Source organism: Columba livia, chromosome 22 (genome assembly GCF_036013475.1).
Source record: "Columba livia isolate bColLiv1 breed racing homer chromosome 22, bColLiv1.pat.W.v2, whole genome shotgun sequence".
NCBI classification, from domain to species: domain Eukaryota; kingdom Metazoa; phylum Chordata; class Aves; order Columbiformes; family Columbidae; genus Columba; species Columba livia.
The window spans coordinates 118,855-142,637 of NC_088623.1; the positions used below are offsets into that span (position 1 = coordinate 118,855).

Genomic DNA, 23,783 nt, shown 5'->3' on the forward strand with positions numbered 1-23,783 from the left:
ATTCTCCATGGATATCTTTCCCTATAATTATTCCTTCTTCTTTTGCTTGTCTATAGACAAAAGGTATTTGGTTTTGCTTTTTTTGTTTTGTTTTCTTTAGATTGTGGGTGTTTTATGTTTTGTCAGCTGGAGTTTCCCCGCAGTGCAGACAGTACCTGTGGAACAAGTTGGGACAACAGACCTGAGATTTGCAGGAAACACATTTAACCCCACACCTATAAAGGAGCCAACCCTTAAATGTCGACTCCTCATAGTTGTATGCTTGGTCACTATCCCAAACTATGAAATTCGGAGAGTACTAACATCATACACCTTCAGCACGCCCAGCCATTGCCTTCTTACTGCGTTCAGCTAAGCCAGCTCTAGAGGTCCACCCTTCAGTCCAGTGTCTCTCCAGGGATTCCTGCGAGACTCCTCACTTCAACTGCATGTAGCACTGTGATCTAGCCCTCTGACAGTCTGTCCATTTGATTCCTCCCAGATGAAGTCAACAGAGGGACCAGAACCAGGAAACCACACCCTAATGACTGAATTTGTCCTCTCTGGATTCTCCAGCCACTCAGAACCGCAGCCCCTACTGTTCTTCACATTCTGCTTAATTTACACCACCACCATCATTGGGAACCTTATCATCTTCATGGTCACAGTGCACCCCATCCTCTGCAAGCCCATGTACTTCTTCCTCCGAGTCCTGTCCTTCCTGGATATTTCCACAGCATCAACTGTTGTTCCCAAGATGCTGGCAAACTTCTTGTCAGAGGACAGGAGCATTTCCTACACTGGTTGTGCCACACAGCTCTACTTTGTGATTTTCTTAGGAGCCACTGAATGGTACCTTTTGGCAGCCATGGCCTATGACCGTTACGTGGCCATATGCAACCCCCTTAGATATGCAGTCATCATGAACAGCAGAGTGTGTCATTCCTTAGTCCTACTGTCATGCTGCAGTGGTAATATTGTGTCTGTGGTGCAGACTGCTTGGGTGTTCACATTGCCGTTTTGCGGGTCCAAGAAGATTAACTACTTCTTTTGTGATATTCCCCCACTCATTATGCTCTCCTGCACGGACACCTCTTCATATGAAAAGCAGATAATTGCAGCCACAGTGCTGGTCATCTTTACACCATTTTGTCTCATCCTGATATCCTATGCCTGCATCATCTCCGGCATCCTGAAGATTTCCTCTGCAGAGGGCAGACACAAGACCTTCTCCACTTGTTCCTCACACCTTATAGCTGTAACACTGTATTGTGCAAGTGGGACCTTGATTTACTTAAGGCCAAAATCTAGTAATTCACAAGACACTAACAAAGTCCTAGCTCTCATATACACAATCATAATTCCCACATTAAACCCACTGATTTACAGCCTTAGAAATAAAGAAGTGAAGGGAGCACTTATCAAAATTATAGCTGAGCTGAGGAAGATACAAACTTATTCTGCTTGAAAGGAATCTTTCTTCTTCTCTGTATACTTGATTTTTTTGTTTCTTTTTTAAACACTCTTATAACTTGGAACACTTGGAAGACGGATATATCTCAAATTAAGAGATTTTCTGTTACTAGTTCTTTATGTCATGAATAAATTTGTTTGGAGAAGTGCCTGAGATCCTTGTACAAACACTTGCAGATAAACTCATCCAGGACCTTGGAGTCATTTATCTTCTGTCATTTGGAAAGGGGGAGGAAATCAGCTCTAGCTTATTTAAGTAGCATTTGGGAGACACTCAAGACTGTAACAAAGTGAGAGACGAGTTCTCAAAATTTTCAAGCTGAGGGGATTGAAACCTATAGTTCTCTTACTGTCATTGTGCAGCGTATAGGTGGGAGATGAGACTGTTGTTCTCTAGGCATCGTGCTAAAGCTGAGTTGCAGTGCAGAAAAGACAGAAAAAAAAAAAATTAACTGTATATTTTTACTTTCATTAAGGGGAGAACTTAAGGGACAATTTATCTTCTTCTCTGTAAGTGTAAATGCAGTTTGATTTGTTTATGCATTTGATTTCCTCAGCACTTGGCATGATTGGGCTGCTGCGGGAATTATCTCGTGTGGTCTGTTGAAAGTCTCATTGCAGCTCAGGGTCCCAGTTGAAAGAGTTGGTCTTTCAGGTCACTCAGTTAAGAGGACTCACATTGCGAGAGGAAATATACTTTCTCTTGAAACTCAAAATGCCCAGGAAACCTTGTGTTTCTTTTTTGCTAGCCGGTGCGGACATGATTGTTATCTTATTGAGCACATCTATTGGGATGTGACAATACCCATTTTGCCGTTTTATTACGCAAATCTGGATCTTTTGTGCAGTCTTTGACCTTGCTTTGTTTTGTGGTGAAACGAGTTTTCAGAAGGAAGAGGACTTCTACCTTTCAGCATTAGAATTCACCATCACTTTTGGGTATAAAAAAGGAGCCCTTCTTTCACATGATCTGCCATTTCAGCAAGATTACACGTCTATTTGGTCATCACTTCCCAGGCCATTGGAAATGAAAACTATTCTAGACACCCGTCCAAATTCTCCCGCACACCTTGCCACCCAGACACTGGCTGACTTGGGGCACATTCCCGTGTGTCTTCCCCAGCCACTTGGTTACTGCAGGTTCCATTGTGTGGTGTGTCCCTGAGGGCAGTTTCCCAGGGGTCACTACTGACTAACTCCTTGAAGAGCTGGAAGTTGGCTTTACTAAAATTCAGGATCCTGACTTTACTCTTTACCCATCACGCATCTCTCAGGACTCCAGCCTCTACAAGTGTATGATCTCTGCAGCCCAGGCTGCCTCCAGTCTCAATTAGTTCACTTGCATTGGTGACCGTCAGGTCCAGGATTGCATCCTCTCCTGGCAGGGCTATTACCTGACTGAGGAAGTTCTCCTCAGTGCATTCCAGGAGTCTCTCGGATTGCCTGGATCTCACTGTGCTGCTTTCTCAGCAGAAGTCAAGGGGGTTGTAGTCCCCCAGCAGGATGAGGCTCCGCAAGTGTGATGCCTCCTGTAGCTGGAATAAGAAGGCTTCGTCAATAGTCTCCCCTGATTGGACCTTGGTGAAGCCATGTTGGCTGTCTCTAACAAGCTCCCTGACTTCCATACGTTTTGACATATCTTCTAGGAACATCTGTCCCATGATCTTCACAGTCATGGGTAGCGATGCTAGTTCCCAGATACTTCCTTTTACAATTAAAAAAAAAAAAAAAAAAAAAGGTGCATTTTTTTCCTGTCACTGGGGACTTCACCTGACTGCAATGACTTTTTAAATATGATGGAGAGTGACTCGGCAACTACATCAGCCATTTCCTTCAGGACCCTGGGTTGTATCATGTTGGGTGCCATGGACTTAGGTATTTTCAGGTTCCTCAGGTGGTCTTAAACCCGATCTTCTCCTGTGATGCAATTCTGTGATATACAGTCCAGATAAAACCTTGTGTCAGACTGTAGTGCTGGGCTACTTAAACACTGTGTAAAAAGCCATGATGTCTTTAGCATAATGTCTGGAAAAATATCCAGTTTATTGTGTGTGGTCACTCAAATTTGAATCACTTTCCCCTTCCCTCTCTGTACAGAACCTGTCATTGTCATGGCTCAGGAAATGCTTTTTTACTATTGTCACTTCCTCAACCAGTCTCATAAGATAAAGAAAACAAAAGCTGTCTGCGCAAAATGCCACTTGCGACTTGCACCACTGCTTCTTTTCCCACCTGATTCCCTGAGGTGCGCTAGTTTCACAGTCCTTGCAGATGATGCCTTGTTGCTGCTTAAGATTCATAGGTTGAAAAATTGGCAGTCCACTTCCGCAACAACTCCTCCTGATTTCACACTCTCCCTCAGCACAACTTCTCACTCCCCAAGGGCCTGCTGCCTGTGCCAAACCTGTCTTAAAACACTCATCACCAAAGAGCGTCCTGTTCTGACCCACAGTCTCTCCCAACACAAGCTGCTACCTTACTTTGTCCCTACTGCTTCACATAAGCTTTCCTGAAGGAGGATCCACTCAAACTCATAGCTTTACCACACCTCAGCAGCCACGTTCTCGAAGTGCTGCCTTGAATACATGATGCCCATTCTGATGTCATGAGTCACGTCAACTCCCCTTGCATGCAAATTCACGGGGTGTTTCAGCACCATCCTCCACCACACCTCAGGCCATTCCAATTTCATAAACTCCCTCTAGACAGCCTCCAGCTTCATGCCTTCCATCTCCAGTTTCACGACTTTTCCCCAAACCTTAGCCCAGTTCCACCCACCATCAAATTTGCAACACCCCTTCATGAGACTGCCCCCCGCCAGCATTCACTACCCAGCCACAAGACCACACTGACCTTTTCACCATGCACAGCCACATCACTGCTCCCCCAGTTGTGAAATACAACCACAGTGGTTTCCAGATTCTGATGCCAAAGTAGGCGGCATTCTTTCCATGCAGTAGGCACATCCTTATAGGAAACTGTTTGCAAAAGGAGGAACCAGGGAGTCTTTTAAGCGGGCTTGTGCAATAAGTAACTTAAGGTAGGCCTATTTGGTTTGGGAACCAAATGGAGATGACTGTGATGCTAGCTAAGTTGCTACCACATGTGCCACTGGGTACAGAAACTGGCAATTCTTACCCAAATTATCATAAGAGGTCAGATACCTGAGGGTTCACCTGTTGTTTCTAACTGTCTGTTCTGCCTCTTTCCAAACAATTGTAAACCTTTTTTTCCTCCCCTTCCTATATTGACTACTGTTTCCTGTATTGACTACTGTTAACCCTCATTAACCTGTCCAGGATCCCAGGCAACGCTATAATATGCTTTTGAAAATGAAGGACCTTGTCCTAACAAACCAAGAAGAGTGTTTGGAGATGTAAAGGTGGGGGGCAGCCTTGGTTGCAGTGACCACGGGATGGTGAAGTTCAGGATCTGGCAAGGAGGAAGCAGGGCAACAATAATAACAACCATAGACTTCAGCAGGGTGAACTCTGGCCTCTTCAAAGTCCTACTTGGAAGAAACCCATGGGATAGGGCTCTAGAGGGTAGGGGAGTCCAGGAGAGCTGGTTAATATTAGAGCATTACTTCCTCCAAGCTCAAGACCAATGCATCCCTATGAGCATGATATCAAGTAAAGGGAGTAAGAGGCCAGCATGGATGAGTAAGAAGCTCATGTCAAAACTCAAATGGAAGAAGGATGTTTATGTAATGTGAAAAAAGAGGCAGGTGAGGAAGGCCAAACGCTACTTGGAAGCAAATGTGGCCAGGGATGTCATGGACAACAAGAAGGGCTTCTCCAAGTACATCAGCAGCAAAAAGAAGGTTAGGGAAAATGTAGGTCCACTGCTAAATGAGGTGGGTGCCCTGGTGACAGAAGATACAGAGAAGTCAAAGTTACTGAATGCCGCCTTTGCTTTGTAGGGTCCAGCACCTGGGGAGGAATAACCCCAGGTAGCACTACAGGTGAGAGGTGGACCTGCTGGAAAGCAACACTGCAGAGATGCATTCCTGTGTGATCTGCACTGGCGACGCTGCTTTAGCAGGTGGGTCGGACTGGATGATCTCAGGAGGTCCCTTCCAACCCCAACCATTCTGTGATCAGCTGAAGGCCAGAGATGGAAGGGGGACAACCTTTACCACCCACAATGATACCGACCACTGATGTACCTTTATCAAATATCTCCTGGAGCATGCAGAGCTGTTGAGCTGACCAAATGGAGGATTGTCACAGGAGAGACCCACATCATGACCCACTGATGGATCTCATCCTCACTAACAAGGAGGGTCTGTTTGAAGCAGTAAAGGTTGAGGGCTGCCTTGGTTGCAGCAACCACGAAATGGTGGAGTTCAGCATCTCATGTGGCAGGAACAGAATAGCAAGCAGAATTGCAACCCTGGACTTCAGCTGGGCAAACTTAGGCCTTTTCAAGCAATTGCTGGGAGAAATACCATGGGTAAAGGTATTTGAAGGTAAAGAGGCCCAAGACAGTTGGTTAGTGTTCAGGGACTGCTTCTTCCAAGCTCAAGATCAGAGCATCCAAACATGTAGGAAGTCAAGGAAGAGAGCCAGGAGACCTGCGTGGTTAAACAGGGAACTGATGGGTAAGCTCAAGTGGAAGAGGAGAGTTTATAGATCATGGAAGGAAGGGCTGGCCACTTGGGGAGAATATAAGGCCACTGTCAGAGGATGTAGGGAGGCAACTAGGAAAGCTAAGGCCTCCTTAGAATTACACCTGGCGAGAGGGGTCAAGGACAACAGAAAGAGCTTTTTCAAATGCATGGTAGATAAAACTAACACGGAGGCAATGTAGGCCCACTGATGAACAAGGTGGGTGCCGTGGTGACAGAAGACACAGAGAAGGCAGAGTTACTGAACGCCTTCTTTGTCTACTCTGCCAGAAGCTGTCCTGAGGAGCCCCGTACCGCTGAGGCCCCAGAGGAAGGCAGGAAAATGGAGGAGTTTGCCTCGGTTGATGAGGACTGGGTTAGGGAGCAGTTAGGCAATCTGGACATCCATAAATCCATGGGTCCAGATGGGATGCACCCGCGGGTGCTGAGGGAGCTGGCTGAGGTCATTGCTGGGCCGCTGTCTATCATCTTTGCCAAGTCTTGGGAAATGGGAGAGGTGCCTGAGGACTGGAGGAAAGCAAATGTCACTCCAGTCTTCAAAAAGGGCAAGAGGGAGGACCCAGGTAACTATAGACCAGTCATCCTCACCTCCATCCCTGGTAAACTGATGGAACGACTTATCCTTGGTGCCATCTCAAGGCGTATTAGGGATAAATGGGTCATTAGGGGCAGTCAACATGGCTTCACCAAGGGGAAGTCGTGCTTGACCAACCTCATTGACTTTTATGAGGACATAACAAGATGGATGGATAATGGCCGAGCGGTGGACGTGGTCTACCTTGACTTGAGGCATTTGGCACAGTCTCCCGCAGCATCCTCACAGCTAAACTGAGGGAGTGCGATCTGGACAATCGGGCAGTGAGGTGGACTGCGAACTGGCTGAAGGGAAGAAGCCAGAGAGTCGTGGTCAATGGGGCAGAGTCCATTTGGAGGCCTGTATCTAGTGGAGTGTCTCAGGGGTCAGTACTGGGGCCTAAATTATTCAATATATTCATCAATGATTACCTTGTCATCTACCAAACACTCCGGCATGTCTGTGCCCTGAAGCAAAGCCCTTCCATACTTCGGCTCTTGGGACGGCTTGGGACAGCTTGCTCACCTGGGTGCTGCAATGGAGGAAGACAGACTCTGCCAGAAAGAGTGGCAGGGCAGGTGAGGAGAGGAGGATATCCCCTTTGCCAAGGGGCAGGTCAGATATAAAGAGCTCCTCTATGGGATTGACCATGGGTAGGATTGACTTTGTCATTTCGGATTAGAGGATCTAGCAAGGGTGTGTGGTTGGTTGACCTTGGCTGGCCACCAAGTGCCTGCCAAGCTGCTCTATCGCTCCCCCTCCTCATCAGAGTAAGGGAGACAATATGACAACATGCTCATGGCTCTAGATGAGGACATCATGTTTTAAAACTTCCTTCAGGGCACATCCACCTCATCCAGTGGGGGGTCTTCCACGGGTTGCAGTGTTGGTAAGTGCTCCACTGTGGACCTCCATGTGCTGCAGGGGCCAAACTGCCTCACCATGGTCTTCAAAACGGGCTGCACGAATCTCTGCTCTGGCACCTGGACCTCCTCCTCCTCCTTCTTCACTAACCTTGGTGTGATCAGAGTTGTTTCACATTTCCTCCCTCCTCTCTCCCACCAGGTGCTGTGCAGTGTTTTTTTACCCTTTACACTTTACCCTTACATTATCACAGAGGTGCTGCCAACATCCCTGAGTGGCTCAGATTAGGCAAGCGGTGGTTCCATCTCAGAGCCAGCTGAAACTGGCTCTGTCTGACATGGGGCCAAATCCTGGTGTCTTCTCACAGAAGCCACCACTGTGGCACACCCACTCCCAGCCCCAGTTCCAAAACTTTGCCATGTAAACCCAATGCAGGGTGACATGGTATTGGACATTACAAACTCCTTGATCAGGGAGAAGAAATAGAAAAGCTCTCTGTCAGCAACCTGAGGAAGTCTCAAGTCAGTGAGCAATTTTCTTATGGGGAACTGTAGTTTCCCTGGCATTAACTGAGCAGGCAAAGCAGCAGATGCCAGCAGTCTAGAGGATCTTGGGTCAGCTTCTTAACATGGCTGCCTGGTGGGCCAACGAGGGTGATGTTCACCTGGATCTGGTACTGGCAAGGAGGAAAAAGCTGGTCATTGATGTGCTCATCAGTGTCCACCTTGGCTGTTGTGGCCAGGAAATAGTGGGGTCCCAGACACCAGAGGGGAAGGAGGAAGGCCAGCAGCAGAGCACAGGCTGGTGGGCTCCAGAGGAGAAGACTTTTACATAGAGAACTTGTCCATGGATGTAGAGATGGTGCCAAAGCTCCCCTGGACTTGATACCTGCAGGGGAGGGTAAGGGCAGCAAGTTGAGCTGAGACTGCTTTCTTACAGTAAAAGAATAGCCAGGGTGAATGTGGGCCTGCTGCTGAGCTTCATAAGAGTAGAAGCAGACAGGACTGAGGTACTGGCTTCTTTGTCTCCATCTTCACCAGCAAGTTCTCCTGGGCCTTTGTTCCTGAAGGCAGGAGCCTGGAGAACAACCAGGAGTGGATGTGGCTCATATCAGGGATTACCTAAGCAAACTCAGACACCACTACAGAAACGGAGACGGGTCGTTTTACCAGCTCCCTGAACATCAATATCGCTGTGCTGTGGCACCTGAGATTCCCAGGAAAATCCACTTTTGGTCCCGAGGAGTGTGATTCCTCTTGAGGTGTCCTGGCCTATCTCCTCACTCACATGGTGCTTTAGGTACCCACTTTTCCGACATATTTAGTCTTTATCGGGAGATGCTCCAAATCTATATGAATTGGAGATTGCTGATACCACCTGCTCTGGAAATGGGGGAGGGGGCAGGGGAAGAAAAGGAATGGAAGAAATACTGCTTAATTGTTATTTGTTATGGAAATGCTTTCTGTTTGGCTGCAGTCCTGAAATCTCTCTAGTCATCCACACCAGACTTGAAACCTTTAGGAAAATGATGCACAGATGCTTGGCTTCTAAGGGCATTTTAGATGTTAATGAGCCCTCTGCTGCCTTCTTCCTGAACTGCAGGTGCTGAAGGAATGAACAAACCTCTAAATGAAGTGAAAGGCAGAAGAAAAACCCAAGTTTTGGGGGTTGTTTGGGACCCCATGAAGGGCCATCACTGACAAAGTTTTGAAGGAAACAACCAGTTGAGTTCCTTGTCCCTGGAGTCTGGTGAAGCAAAAGCTTGGAGACACTGGTTAAAGGCAGTAAAGGCAATGTGGAGGTGGCCCTGATGGGGCCAAGTGTAGGACCTTGATGTTTCTTTATCACCAGAATGACTGAGCCCTGACCCTCTGGGCTTGGCAAAGGAGACCCTTTATCTCAAGTGTTTCTCAAGGCTCTGTCTGTGGTCAGTGTGAGTGTATTTGTGTCTTGGGGATGGGTTTGGTGCCAATTGCTGTTGCTTAAACCACAAGGCTGTGGTTTTCTGAGGAGCTGGCAATGCCTGTGAGCTCCTCCCAATGTGTCCAGCAATGGTCTTCAGTCACCTACGATGTCCCAGTCCCAAACTTGCTTGATTCTTCAGTTTCCATCCATACCTCATCTTTCCTGGGGTCCACCCAAGTGCAGAGAGTGAAAAAAGTGATAGCGTGCAAGGTCAGCTCATGGGACATGACTGAGCACAGCCACCCCCAGCAGCAGCCATTCCCCATCTCCCAGGCACAGCCATGCCCACAAGTTGGGAATGGCACTGTCATGTGTCACTAAGCCAAGGGCCTTCCTTCCATATTCCAAGGGAAAACTTCTATTCCTCCTCCACCTGCAGACATCAACTGCGTTCCATTTCTTGGTTCAGACATGGTTGTGAGGATTTGCTAAAGCCATCAGCCACAACCTTTTTTCTCCCTGATATCCACTCACCCTCTCTCTCACATCTACACATGGCCAGTCACTGCTGCTCAGGGCCTCTTGCTCTTCAGAAGAGGCCTTGAACTTCTTGGTTCTTCCTGATCCTTATTATATTCCTCACTCATTCCTCATTCCACACTTATTAACTTCCTCACTCCCTCCAGAGCTCATGGTGAGTTTCCTTGTCCATAATAGGGCTTTATGAACATCTCTTATGAAATGGTTGTCTTTTTATGATAGTCTGTGCAGAAAGAGTAGTCACAGAAAAGCACCAAATATATCAGAACTGATGCCAAGTGAAATGCCATAAAGACCTGATGAGTTACCCCTGTGTCTGTGTCTTTCTGGCAAGGAGTCTGTTCATAGAAGGGGAACCAGCCTTTGTCACTCTCTAGAGAGGAGAACCAGCAGTGTCCATGCACCTGGGGAGAAAAACGGTAACATTTGCAAGACCACACTTCATCTGAACCACTTAGATATGTACTTGTGGATGAAGTATCATGACTTATAGTGCAAATACCTATTTAATTGTCATTGCCAGAAAGGCTACCACAGATGCAGAGTGCTATGTTTCAGGCATTTATACATGAGCATATTAAACCTCCTTTTTTTCTTTTTTCTTTTTTTTTTTTTTCCCACACACTGATACTCTTAGAGAAATTATCCAAAGACTTTAGGGACTATAGATACATTTTAACATGATTATCCACAGAAGGCCCACCAGCTTTTCATCTCAAGAGATGAGATGCCAGAAACCACAGGAAGGATGGTTTGGGCACCGTCCTCAGATTTGGGAAATTAAAGCGTGCTCCCGTCTCTGCAACATCCTGTCAGTGAGGGGTGTGAGAAATTGAGCCAACAAGGTCTGAAATCACAGACATGAGAAGCGTCTCATGTCTAACTGCAACCATTGTTGTCCCACCAGCCTAGGATTTGAGCTTCCATCCCTGGGGTTATTTAAAAGACATGTAGATGCTGCACTTACGGATATGGTTTCATGGTGGACTTGGCAGTTAGGTTTGTGGTTGGACTTGATGATCAGAAGGGTTTTTTCCAACCTAATTGATTCTGTGATTCTACGATTCCACGATTTGAGTAAAGATTGTTTTAATTCACACTACCTCTAGCTTCCCTAGGAGGCTGCTGTTGTGTGGAACAACTGTCCTGGCTCTCCAGGCAGGTTGAACAAAGGTTTGGTGCCTGCATTGGAAGCTTTCCCCTTCCTGGAGTGAAAGACCTTTGATGAGAGGTAGTTGTAGAGATTTGCCCTGCAGAGGTCTGAAGCTGTCCTTTCAAAATCTAGGCAGGCTGAGCTTTGGAGCCATTGAAAAATAGAGTCACTTTGAAAGAATGTGTTTGAAAAGGGTTTCTATCACTCATAACAGTAACAGGGAACTCCTTATTCTCCGTGATTATGATGACGATGAACTAAGGATCTTTTATTTCATTCCCAACAGTCATTCTTGCTTTTCAAATCAGCTACTACATGTCAGTAACTAGCCTCTTGCATGAAGTTCTTAGAATAGTGCATTTTCTACCTTTTTTTGTCATTTAGAGTACACCTCTTCACTTCTTGGACAGAATTACCCCCAAAATCATGCCTATTCTATACCTTTTCTCAGTTTTTTTTGGGTTTTATTTGTGCTTGTTTTTTTGTGTGTGTGTTTTCTTGTCATTGGGTGTTTTTGTTGTTGTTGTTGTTTTCGGTTTTTTTGTTTGTTTGTTTCTTTGGTTTCTGTTTTTTTTGCGTGTGTGTGTGTGGTGGGTTTTCTTGTTTGTTTGTTTGGTTGGGCTTTTTTTTGTTTTTTTGTTTTTTCCCCTGGCTTGAGAGGGGTGTGGCATAGGGGAGTTGTTGTTTTTCTTTTAGCCAAATAATGCCATAGAACAGATCCCAGGTTGGTGCAAAGGCACAAAGGAAGCCAGAATATTTACGTGATGCACGCTGACAAACACTGTTACCTGCATTTCCAGTCTCTGAAGTCCCAACAGTGCAGCAGAGTCTGGAGTTCTGTGCTCCTTTCAGGTGCCCTGTGGGACAGCAATGTAAAACAAAACTACTCCAGTCAAAAAGTTGGTTTTGATTCTCTTCACAGCCTGAAGCACCACATGTGTCAGGAGACAAGCCAGGATACCCAACGAGGACTCACTCTGCTCTGCACTTAGAGTTTAGGTGTTCCCGGCAATCTCAGGAGACAAGGTGTGCTGATTCCTGGGTTCAAGGAGCTGGTCAAGAGGCTTGTCTCCATTTCTGTAATGGTGGCTTTGATGCCTCGCTGATGTGCAGACTTTGTACATGGATGCTGACATCTACTGAGCAACCTGCTCTGACAGGATGAACAAGGTGGGCTGTTCTTTTTGGAATAGTATTAGCATAGCAAAAAAGAACTTGGGGCGGGGGAAATGAAAAGGGATGGAAAACATGTGGTCAGGACGGTTTGGAGGTACTTGTAAAGCGGTCCTGTATTTGATGCAAATTATTTCTGTAGTCAGGGAGAACCTGAGAGCTCTCCCTAATTTGAAAACATGAAGGGGAAGGAAGGACAGCATCATTCAGACTCAAAGAGGCCTTGGGAGGTGTCTTGACCAATCTCCTGCTCAAAGCAGGGTCAGACCAGATTACTCAGGGCTTTATCCAAGCACATCTTAGTCACTTTCTGGGATAGAGTGGGTGCACACTCCATGGGAAACAGCTCCCAGTACCCGACTATGCTCATGATTGAAAAGTTTCTCCCTTTATCTGGTATTCTTCTAACCCAAACTATCCTGCTTGTTTTTTAACCATTACTTAGACATCGATACAGACCATAATATCCTCCCTTGGACACAAGAATGTTGTGGGGAATGACACTGAGTGCCTTCCTGTCTTCCAGGTAACAGACCACCACTGCTCTGCCCACATCCACAACCCTGTTCTTTCCTCACAGAAAGCAAAGAGGATGGACAGGCACAACCTGCCCTGGGTAAACCCCTTCACCTTCTCTTCCAGACACCCAGAAATGGGGTCCCGGTGGACATGCTCTGGGACACAGCCCTTAGTTCCCCTGCACATTCATTGGCCATTTTTGAAAAATGCATGCAACGTGTGAGTGCTGACAGTAGTCATGGAGTTGCCCCAGTCTCCATGAGCTTTCAAAGATGGTGGAGAGTGGCCTCACTGTGACATCGTCCTGCTGTCTCTGAGCTCTGTGGGATGCTTCTCCTCCTGTCCCATAGACTGGAAAGGATTGTGTTAGTTCAAGTGACCCCTGACTTGATCCCCATCCACTGCTGGTTGTTCTCCTCCAGATTCCTTCCTCAAGTCACGGAGGCCTGGGAGACCTTGCTGTTGAAGAGGAACGACAAGAGGACACAGATTCTCACCTCTATCACTTACTAAATTCAGCACTGACCACAGTGTCTTTGTTCCTTCTTTAACTCTTCCTGATGTAATAACAGCTCCTTATTGTGCCCTTGAATTGCATTACAGGTTTAGACTGAGTTTCAATCTGGACTGTTGCTGTGCTTGGAGGCTGCTGTCCTTGAAGATGAGATGAAGTAACTTCTGTCACACTGCCATGGCAGTTTATTCCATCCATGTCACAGCTCATGGCAAGTGGCAGCACTGCAGAGACAGCTCTGCCCAGCAGCAGCTCCTCTGCAAATGCAGCAGGGCTGAGGGCTCTGCCTGCAGCACCGAGGGCAGAGGAGACAGGCAGAGAGAGGTTAGAGGCAACGTGGAGTGGGAGGATGCTGACAGCTCACTGAGAGACAAATGTTCACAGTGTTAACATGGTAAGTCTCTGGCTGTAGGACAATGCAGATGTGGTTTCTGGAGGGATCTCCTAAAGCTGGTGCATCCCACAGTTTACAGGATCTGTCAGGTTTCTCTCACAGTATCTCTGTTGCAGAGAAGAAGAACATGCTCCAGAGCAGGGTTTACCCACTGCACTGTCAGAGCGACAGGACACAACGACACCTTCTGATGAGGGTGACTGCAGGATTTATTGAAGAACATTTTAAAATATTTTTTTGCTGGGAGATACATGTTTACCTTATATCCCATGTAGAAATAGAAGGAGAACAAGAATGGTTCTACCGTTCTATGAAGTATTTAAAAATTCGTAAGACATCCTAATTTTTGAGGTAGTAGACCAGATGAAGATGTCTTCAGAAAGGTTTGTTTTCACAGCCTTTCACAGGGGTAGTTCCCATAGCTGTGTTGGTGCTGTGTTGTGTGGGAAATTGACTGTTCCTAGAAGCACTCGTGCTGTCAGTGATTAAGCAGGAGAATTTCCTGTGGATGACAATGTAGTATAATATAACATTATTATTATTATTTATTAATGTAGTCCCCCCTGCAGTGCTGCATCCAGCTCTTGGAGCCTTCAGCACAGGTCCTGTTGTACAGGGATCAGAGGAGGCCACCAAGATGATCCAAGGCTGGAACAGCTCTGCTGTGAGGACAGGCAGAGAGTTGGGATGTTCAGCCTGGAGAAGAGAAGCTCTGGGGAGACCTTATTGCGGCCTTTCAGTATCTAAAAGGGGCCCATAAGAAAGATGGGGCAGATCTTTTAGCAGGGCCTGTTAGGACAGGACAAGGGGTGTTGCTTTTAAATTAAAGGAGGGAGATTCAGGCTGGACATGAGGAAGGAATCGTTGCCCCTGAGCATGGTGAGAGCCTGGCCCAGGTTGGCCAGAGAGGTGGTGGATGAACCACCCCGGGAGACATCCCAGGCCAGGCTGGATGGGGCTCTGAGCAACCTGAGCTGGTGAAGATGTTCCTGCTCATGGCAGGGGTTGAACTAGACGAGCTTTGAAAATCCCTTCTCATCCCGACTATTCTATGATTATATGAACCTGCCACTGCCATGGCTCAGCCTGGCAGTGCCACTGGAAAAGTGTCTCCAGGAAAGGGTGAAACTGCTGGGAGGCAGCTGCTGGAGAGGGGGGAAGGGCAGCATGAGAAACAAGGCTGGACAGCCCTGCAGCCAAAGCAGAGGGTCTTGCTCCCTAAGATGGTGCTGTGATCTTCGGCACCTGGAGGGGACACAGGTGAGGATGGTGCTGCCACTGGAGTGCAGCCATTTCCTCAGCTGCCCTTTCCAGCCCTCTCTGCTGCCTTCAGCTGGCTTCAGATGCCCAAGACGCCGGGGTTTGGAAGGGAGGGATGGAGAGAGGTACAAGGCCTGACAGGGCCAAAAGGCAGGGGAATCCAGCCACAGGTCACTTACACCCACCAACCAGTGCTTAGGGTTTTCCGTGATCACATCTAGCAAGACTCTTGCCACCAACTTGTCAAAGATGCAGAAGTCTCTCATCACTTCAATGAACACAAGGACAATGTCTGTCCGCTCAGAAAGTTTGAGGTATGGCACACAGGACTATGGGAGGAAGGGAGGAAGGAAGCAAAGCTGTGTCACACCAAGTGCCCTGACAGTGCTGCTTAGCTGGACAGCCCTGGTGAGAGATGTCTGGCAGTGCTGGCGACAGTGCCTGCAGCAAAACTGGCAGCATCTCCCTTCCCACCGCTCTCCCTGTTTCTGTTCCCTGGGGAACAAGCTGGCTCTGCACCCCTTGTAAGTGCAGCAACCCTCTGCACAGACTGAGTTAACTGGCTCGATGCAGGGGCAGCTGGGTGAGCAGGGCTTTGTTCCAGAGGCCATCCTGCCCTCAGGGAGCTGGGGAAGTCCCTGGCCCAAACACCTGGGGGTCTCTTGGGCACAGCCCTGGGGGACAGCAATGGGGGCTCACAGCCCTGGCCTCCCACACCTGCAGGGACAGCTGGGAAGCCTGTACTGACTCGGGTGTGGGGTGGCCACGAGCTGCTGCTGAGCCCTGCTAGCCCAGGCAAGGATGTCTGGGAAACGGCTGTGCCAGATTCTCTGCCCCAGCTCATGCTGGGACCCTTCCTCTGGGCTGTGCTGGAGGAGGGCTGAATGGGGAGAGTGGGCTGACAGCTCCCCATCCACCTCTGCTGGAGGGAGAAGGAGGAAGGCAGTAGTGGGACCAGTGCAGGGAAGAAGGGAAGCAGTGGGACCCCAAGGTGACAGATTCCCGGACTCTGACGTCCAGCAGCCCTCACCCCTTATGCCCAGGCCACCCCCATGGTGGCAGCACGCCCTTCCCAGTGACCCTGGTCATGGCACCTTGGCCACACTCTTGTTTTGGTCATTCACCGTGGGAGCAGGTCTCTCTGCACTTTCCTCTTCATCTTCTTCTCATTTGTGCCGACCGCAGTCTTCATCACATCATGAATATGAATTACTGGTGGGTGGCGTGGAGGTGGAGGAGGGGCAATGGTGGATGGAAGGGCACAAAAGAGTCCAGTTCTGTAAACATGGTTTCTGCAGTGGGAGTGCTGTGAACGTGGCATTGTGCAGACTGTCTCATTGTCAGGAGCAGGCTTTTGTCCCTAAATCACTCATCAGGAAAGAATTTGTGAGGATTCTGCAGAAGTTCAGCAGCAGCATCAGAAAGTCCAAATTCCTGCTGCGCATGACTCTGAATCTCATAACTGAATGCAGTACCTTCTCCACAATTAAGAGCACACGCTCTTTGCACATGCTCAGTGTGACACATCTCCTGCAGCTGTTCGATCATCTCTTTTACAATGAGGAGGCTGATGGAGAGCTCCTGCACCTGGCTGGACTCTCAGTAGGGAGGAGGATGCATAGCTTCAATTACAGCTGGTCCCTGCCCACGGTGAGCAAGGGCATCAGCGTGGCTGGCATGAGGGGTTGGATCCTGACCACAGGAGCCATGGGCCTGATCTGCAGCTGCCGCTGAATGGCCCCAGAGCCCTGAAAGGCCGTGCAAGAGGAGCACAAAGGGAGCCCTGCCCGAGGGCTGCCCACGGGGCTGGGCTGAGGGGCAGCTGTTTTTTGCCAGTGCCCGCCTGTAGGGCTGGGGCTCCCACGGCAGCCTTACATCATCAAAGAGGGGCAGGAGCTTCTCTGCCAGCTGCAGAGCGATGTGGCTCGCCTCCTCCCTGTCCAGGTGACCCATAATGTTCCTGAAGAGTGCCAGGGCCTTCACCTTGACATCACCGTTGGTATCCCGCAAGGTCTTCATGATGTCTGGCAGCAGGACCAGGATTTTTCTCTCCTCCATGAAATACAGTTTTCTTGTTGTGAAGCCCTAATGCTACCAACTCATTAATATTAATGACTTTCTAGTGGGTACTGCCTTCCCTCTCATAAACATGGGTGAGGCATTGCCTGCCCATCATGAATATTAATGAGCTATCCCCTGGTCTACAGTTTCCTCATCACTATTAATGATCTCACGTGGCAGCCCACATCCCTCAGTAATATTAATGAGACTCTTGGTGGTGCCTGCCCCCTCATACATATAAGGTGTGGGGGAGTATTGATCGACCCTCACGAATATTAGTGAACTAACATTAGACAGAGTGGAATCCTCATTAATATGAACAGTTGATCATTACATGGAACTCACCCCCAGTGCCACCAAACCAGTGTTGTAATGAATTTTGACTTAGTCTTGTAAGTAACAAAAGTTTTATTTCTAATCAAGCAATAAGCAAAGACAGTGCTGGGTGCGGCCTAGAGACCTCAGTTTCCCTTGCGGCACACGCACACAGCTAATGCAGTTTACTGGGTTTTTATAGTCCATCTCTGGTCCACAGCTTCCGGGTGTAACTTTCCACTCATGTTGAAGGCTCGTATTGTGGTGGCCGTTGACTGCTGTGGAGCCAGTTTCGATCGCCTTACTTTGGTTAGTTATTAGGTAAATACCTCAAGCAGAACAAAGCAAGTAAGCATACAAACGCTTCTCAGACCTCAAACAAACATCTCCTTATTAGGTAAATACATCAAGCAGGACAAAGCAAGTAAGCATACAAACACTTCTCAGAACTCAAACAAACATCTCCAGGAGCTTTAATGAACAAACATTTATCGGAACTGCTTGTTACAATTTCCCCCTTTTCTATTTATTTACTTATTTTGTTCATTCAAGAATTGCAACTCTTGACCACTTAATACTAATAATTTGGTGTCGTTTTGATGCAATTTCTCATATTTTGCCCCAATCAACATCAAGTGAGCGGCTTCTAGTCTGCCTTTCATGATTGGTATTACTTTATTTAAGATACATGGTCTGAATGTTAATACTAGGATTTAAAGAATCAGTGGTCCTGCTATAGCGGATAGGAGGGTTGTAAGCCAGGGTGATTGTCTGAACCAGTTCTCATACCAGCTCTGCCGAGATTCATATTCTTTTTTTTTTTTTTTTTCATTTTTCAAAACATAATAACCTTTTTGATCTAAGCATGGTTGTATAGGTGCTAACTGACAAAGGGTTACAGAAAAACTAGGGGATCCTACTGTAATATTCTCTTTAATCACTCGGCTCTCTTCTACCTGAATTAGAGTCAATTTGTATGGTCTATGTGCTGACTCCCCATTACTGGCCATTAGTAATAATATTAATACAGCATACCAGGTGGGGTTGCATTTGTCTAGGTTCAGCTTGCTTTGATTTTGCAATTTGTTGTGCTGCCTAGCACTGGGGTAGTTCTCCCAACATTGCTGCACAATTCCATTTGGGTTTTTGCCCCCACTTTGTGTTATTCCTCTGCCTCGCCCATCGACTCAGTTGCTTCGAGCCACGGGATAAACCATCTTCTCGGCAGCAAGAATATTCTTCAGGAGGCCCCGAATGTTTCCGGCAACTGCACTGTCGCTTGTAAGCTTCCCAGTTGCAGCTTTTTACCAAGGGGGAATGGCACGCTATTTCCTTTACAGTGGTTCAGCAACACACTTGTCATTTCAGGGGAGTCGGCTCATTAGGGTGGGAACAAATTCGTTCCAGTATTTGTTCCCCCAGCTAGGGCCTTTGACCTCAATTTCTCCTTGTAAGGCTTTAAGTTCTAATGCCAATTCAGTAATTTCTCATTCAGTCGAATAACACTGATCACAAGTCCCTCGAAGGGGAATACCGTCTAGGCAATGCAAACACCAGTTTTTCCCGGCACACTGTGCATCTAAAACATATAAAAGGATAACAATTACAACTTATATTAATACATCTAACTCTATGATTTTTACAAATGGGACAAGTTTATTGTTTTTTTGTACTTGCACGGTATGATTCAACAAGCCCAAGTCCATTTATTGTTTCTGGAGTTTAACTTTCAGAGGGTCGTCCATGGGCTCTGCAGTCCAGGCGTTAGTCTTGACTGGACCTTTAACTCGGCTGGCGTGTGTCCACCCCTTTTCGGCAGTTCGGATGGCTGTTTCTGTAGTGAGTAAAACAACAAAAGGTCCCTCCCATCGAGGGATTAATGATGTTTCTTTCCATGTTTTTATGAGTGCCTTATCTCCAGGTTCTAGGATATGTATTTTTATGTCCAGAGGTGGATGCTGTACCACCAACCCTTTTTCCCAAAGGTATTTCCTTTGTTTCAACAACTTCACTAAGTAATTTTTCATCTGAAAATCACTCACTTTTGGGTGATCTTGTGGCGTTTCTAAATCGAATGGCATTCCATATAACATTTCAAAGGGTGATATTCCGAGGTCTGTTCTTGGCTGGGTCCTTATATATAACAGTGCTAGCGGCAAACATTTTACCCATGACATCTTAGTCTCTATCATTAATTTAGTAAGCTGCTTTTTTATCTCTCTATTCATTCGTTCGACCCTTCCCGAGCTCTGTGGATGCCATGGAGTATGATACTGCCAGTCAGTACCTAGTGCCTAAAAGATTTCTGTACTAATTCTTGATGAAAAATGTGGGCCCCGGTCGGAATCGATAGCTTCAGTTATTCCATATCGGGAAATTATTTCTTCTAACAATATTTTTGCTACCGTACGAGCAGTGGCCCTAGTTGTTGGAAATGCCTCCACAAAGTGTGGGAGATGGTCTACAAGCACCAATAAATAGAGGTATCGCCCGACCTTTGGTAACTCTGTAAAATCAATCTGTATTCTTGAGAATGGCTGGTATGTGAGTTCCTTTCCGCCGGGAACTCGTTTCCTTATTTGTTGTTTATTTTTGCTCTTCAATTGTTTGCAAACAATCATGTGTTAATTGTTTGCTAGATTCCCCATATAAGAACTGTGCAGGGTTCTGCAAGGAAGTAATTTCTAGGTGAATTTAGGGGATTCAATTAAAATACTTTTGTATTTTAACAACCTAGAATCTGTTATCCATTTATCAGATTTTTGTTGCAAAACCCCTCGTATATTATGTGGTGTCAAAACATGCAATTCTCCTCCAAATGTTATTTTCTGTCCTTCTTCTACTAGTAATGCAGCTGATACTATTGCTTGTAGGCATGTTGGCCAACCCCTGCTAACGGGGTCTAGCAATTTAGATAAATAAACTACCGGTTTTCTTATGTCCAGCCCATTCTTGTGCCAAGACCCCGTATGCAGTCCCTGCATCTATATTAGTGAATAAATAAAATGGTTTCCGTATCATCTGGCAAGCTCAACACAGGGGCACTTATCAGCTCTTTCTTTATGCCTGGACTGCGCTCATATTCCTGCAGAATTTGTTCTAAAGCTTGCCCGAACAAGTTAGGTGACTCCGTAAACCCCTGGGGAAGTACAGTCCAGCATAACTGTTGTTTTCTATGAGTATCTGGGTCCTCCCACTCAAAGGCAAAATAATTTCGACTTTCCTCATCCAATGGGCAAGCCCAGAAGGCATCCTTTAAGTCTATTACACTATACCACTTATAATCTGGGCTTAGATGACTCAGGAGGGTATACGGGTTAGCTACTACAGGAAATCGACTCACAGTCCTTTTGTTTATCTCCTCCAGGTCATGTACCAGCCTCCATTTCCCATCTTTTTTTCTTACAGGTAAAATGGGGGTGTTAAAAGGAGACATGCAAGGTTCAAGCAAGCCTTTTTCTAACAATCTCTCTATTTCTGGTTTCAACCCCCTTTGACCTTCTTCAGATATTGGATATTGTCTTACCCGAATGGGTATTTCTGGGCTAGAGATTCTAACTTTAAAGGGCCTTATGCTCAGTTTCCCTACTGAATCCTCCGTATACCACACTTCAGGATTAATTTTATTCTAGTCTTCCACTTTGAGGGGACATAATCTTATCCGAATTTCTTTCCCTATTACTTCTAAATTGATACCCAATTCGATTATTAAATCCCACCCCAAGAGATTATATTCAGCTTCTGGAACTAAAAGCAAATTTCCCACTCCTATTTTGGAGTCGGTTTTGATAATTACCCCCTTTATAATGGGAACACAAAAGGCTCCCCTTTTGCCCCAATTACTTGCATGGTGTCTGAGGATATTTTGCATCCCCTGGGCAAGGCTTGTATAGTAGATCGCTCTGCCCCGGAATCGACAAGAAATTCAATTTCTTGCTGCTGGGGGCCCACTTTCAATTTTATCAAGGGCTCTGCTCCTTTTTGGGTCCCCAGCAAAAAGAGCCCCTGACACCCCTATTCCGCTTTAAACATTCTCTCATCCACCATTTTCTTTCTACAGTTCCACTTAATGTGCCCTTTCTTTCCACAGTAAAAACATTCTATCAGCTCACCCCGTTCCATTGTAGTCTCGCTATTAAGGGGTCTTATCTTAGGATTAGGCCCCTTATACTCTGCCCTTCGATCTTTGGATTTCTGAGCTGTACCTTCTCTGACTGCTGCAACCATCATTCGTACAGTCCTCCGCTCTTTTTCATTCTCTCTCCTGACATACACTTTCTGAGCTTCCCTTAGTAGTTCATCTAATCCACGATTTTGACAATCCTCAAGTTTTTCCAGTTTCTTCTGAATATCTGTCCAGGATTTTGCTACAAATTGCGTTTTTAACAATGCTTCCCCTACAGGGGTGCTGGGATCTAATCCTGAGTATAACTGTAAATTCTTTCTAAGCCGTTCTAGCCATTCTGTGGGCGTTTCATCTTTTTTCTGGTGTTCACTAAACACCTTTCCAATATTCTGCCCCCTCGGTACAAATTCTCTAATACCCTGGACTAATATAGTCCGCAGATCTTGCATGTGACCCCTGTGTAATGGGTCCTGGTTATTCCAGTCGGGCCTTTGCAGTGGCCATTTAGTGTCGGCTGCAGGACCCTGTTGATGCTGTTCATCCCAGATTCGCATACCGGCTCTACGGATCATTCCCCTCTCTTCTGCAATGAACAATATTCCTATTATCGATTGTAACTCGTCCCAAGTGTATACGTTGGGCCCTAAAAATTGGTCAACCCGCTCTGCAGGTCTTCTAAAAGACTGCCCATTTCCTTTTTAAAATCTCTAACGTCTCCAGAATTGAGGGGCACCGCCACATATCCCATTGCAATTTCTCGCAACGGATATAAATGTCCCGTCACCTGATACTGCTGCTGTCTAGTTTTACTATGGGTGACGGGTCCTGTGGGTTGAGTAGGGTCCGCTTCCTCCAGGTTCGGTACTAGTGGTGGAGCATTTGGGCTAGGGGCCGGCACCAGGGGTAGTGGGGGCGGCACATAAGGTGGGGGAGTTACGAGAATCTCTTCCTCATGCCGCTTATTTCTTTGTTTATCATGCTTCTCACCCCCCTTTTCTTTTAACGGATACAAGTTGATCCTAGTTTCTGACCCTATCCATAAGCGAGCATAATCACTCTCCTCTTGACTAAATGGTTCTTTCGAGTTAACATAAAGATTCAAGGCTTGGCAAATCCAATCCTCAAAGGACCCAAACACTGGCCAAAACAAATGATCCTTACGAATTTCCTTACCACCCCAAACCTCCATGCAATAGTGTATCATTTTGATTTTACTCTTACCTCGTCTAGAGGGGTAATCATCCCAATATTTAATCATTAATCCTAATGGACTGTCCTGGGAGTTTCGCTTGCTCCCCACCCATGGGACCAGAAGGCCTGCTTTTCTTCTGTCCCATCTTCCAGGCTGCACTCACACACACTCACACGCGCTCCCCTCGTTCGTGACTCGCTCCCTCGCGGGCTACGAGAACTGCACTACTGGAGGGTCCGCACTCGCTTCGCCCGCAATTGGACATCTCAGTCGTCGTACCCCAGGAATCCCAGCCCCAACCCGAGTGGAAATCCGGCCTATACTCACGCGTTCTGCGTCTTCACTCGTGTCTTCGTGCACAAAGTTTAAGGGGCTGCCGACGTTTACTTTGCTTATTGCAATTTAGAAGGTTCGTCGGTGAAGGATGGCGGCAAAATCCTCCAAGAGCCGCTAGAAAAAGAAACGGGGCGCCTCCCTCAGAAAGGATCGCCGCCGAATATCCTTCATCCGAGTAACGGCACCAAATTGTAATGAATTTTGACTTAGTCTTGTAAGTAACAAAAGTTTTATTTCTAATCAAGCAATAAGCAAAGACAGCGCTGGGTGCGGCCTAGAGACCTCAGTTTCCCTTGCGGCACACGCACACAGCTAATGCAGTTTACTGGGTTTTTATAGTCCATCTCTGGTCCACAGCTTCCGGGTGTAACTTTCCACTCATGTTGAAGGCTCGTATTGTGGTGGCCGTTGACTGCTGTGGAGCCAGTTTCGATCGCCTTACTTTGGTTAGTTATTAGGTAAATACCTCAAGCAGAACAAAGCAAGTAAGCATACAAACGCTTCTCAGACCTCAAACAAACATCTCCTTATTAGGTAAATACATCAAGCAGGACAAAGCAAGTAAGCATACAAACACTTCTCAGAACTCAAACAAACATCTCCAGGAGCTTTAATGAACAAACATTTATCGGAACTGCTTGTTACAAGTGTCAGGTGGGATCCACCCCCTCATTAATATTAATGAATGACAATAGGAGGATTCCCCCCCTCATTAATATTAACTCCCGGCCTCCGGGTAGGGCCCAGCCACCATCCCGGGAGGAACCGGCCCCCT

General features: G+C 46.8%; 1 protein-coding gene and 1 long non-coding RNA gene across 2 annotated transcripts; one reads left to right on the top strand and one right to left on the bottom strand.

Annotated features, from left to right (window-relative positions):
* Window positions 1-461: 461 nt before the first annotated feature.
* On the top strand, window positions 462-1,447 carry LOC102094892 (olfactory receptor 10A2). Its single transcript, XM_021284019.2, has one exon. It carries the CDS (start codon window positions 482-484, stop codon window positions 1,445-1,447), a length of 966 nt encoding a protein of 321 aa, XP_021139694.1. The 5' UTR covers window positions 462-481.
* Window positions 1,448-18,163: 16,716 nt separating this feature from the next.
* Window positions 18,164-23,530, bottom strand: LOC135576024 (uncharacterized). The gene is made up of 2 exons (XR_010467555.1): window positions 23,000-23,530; window positions 18,164-19,188 (listed from the first exon to the last, which is right to left on the bottom strand). It is a non-coding gene; the product is annotated as an uncharacterized LOC135576024 (long non-coding RNA).
* Between the last annotated feature and the right edge of the window lie 253 nt (window positions 23,531-23,783).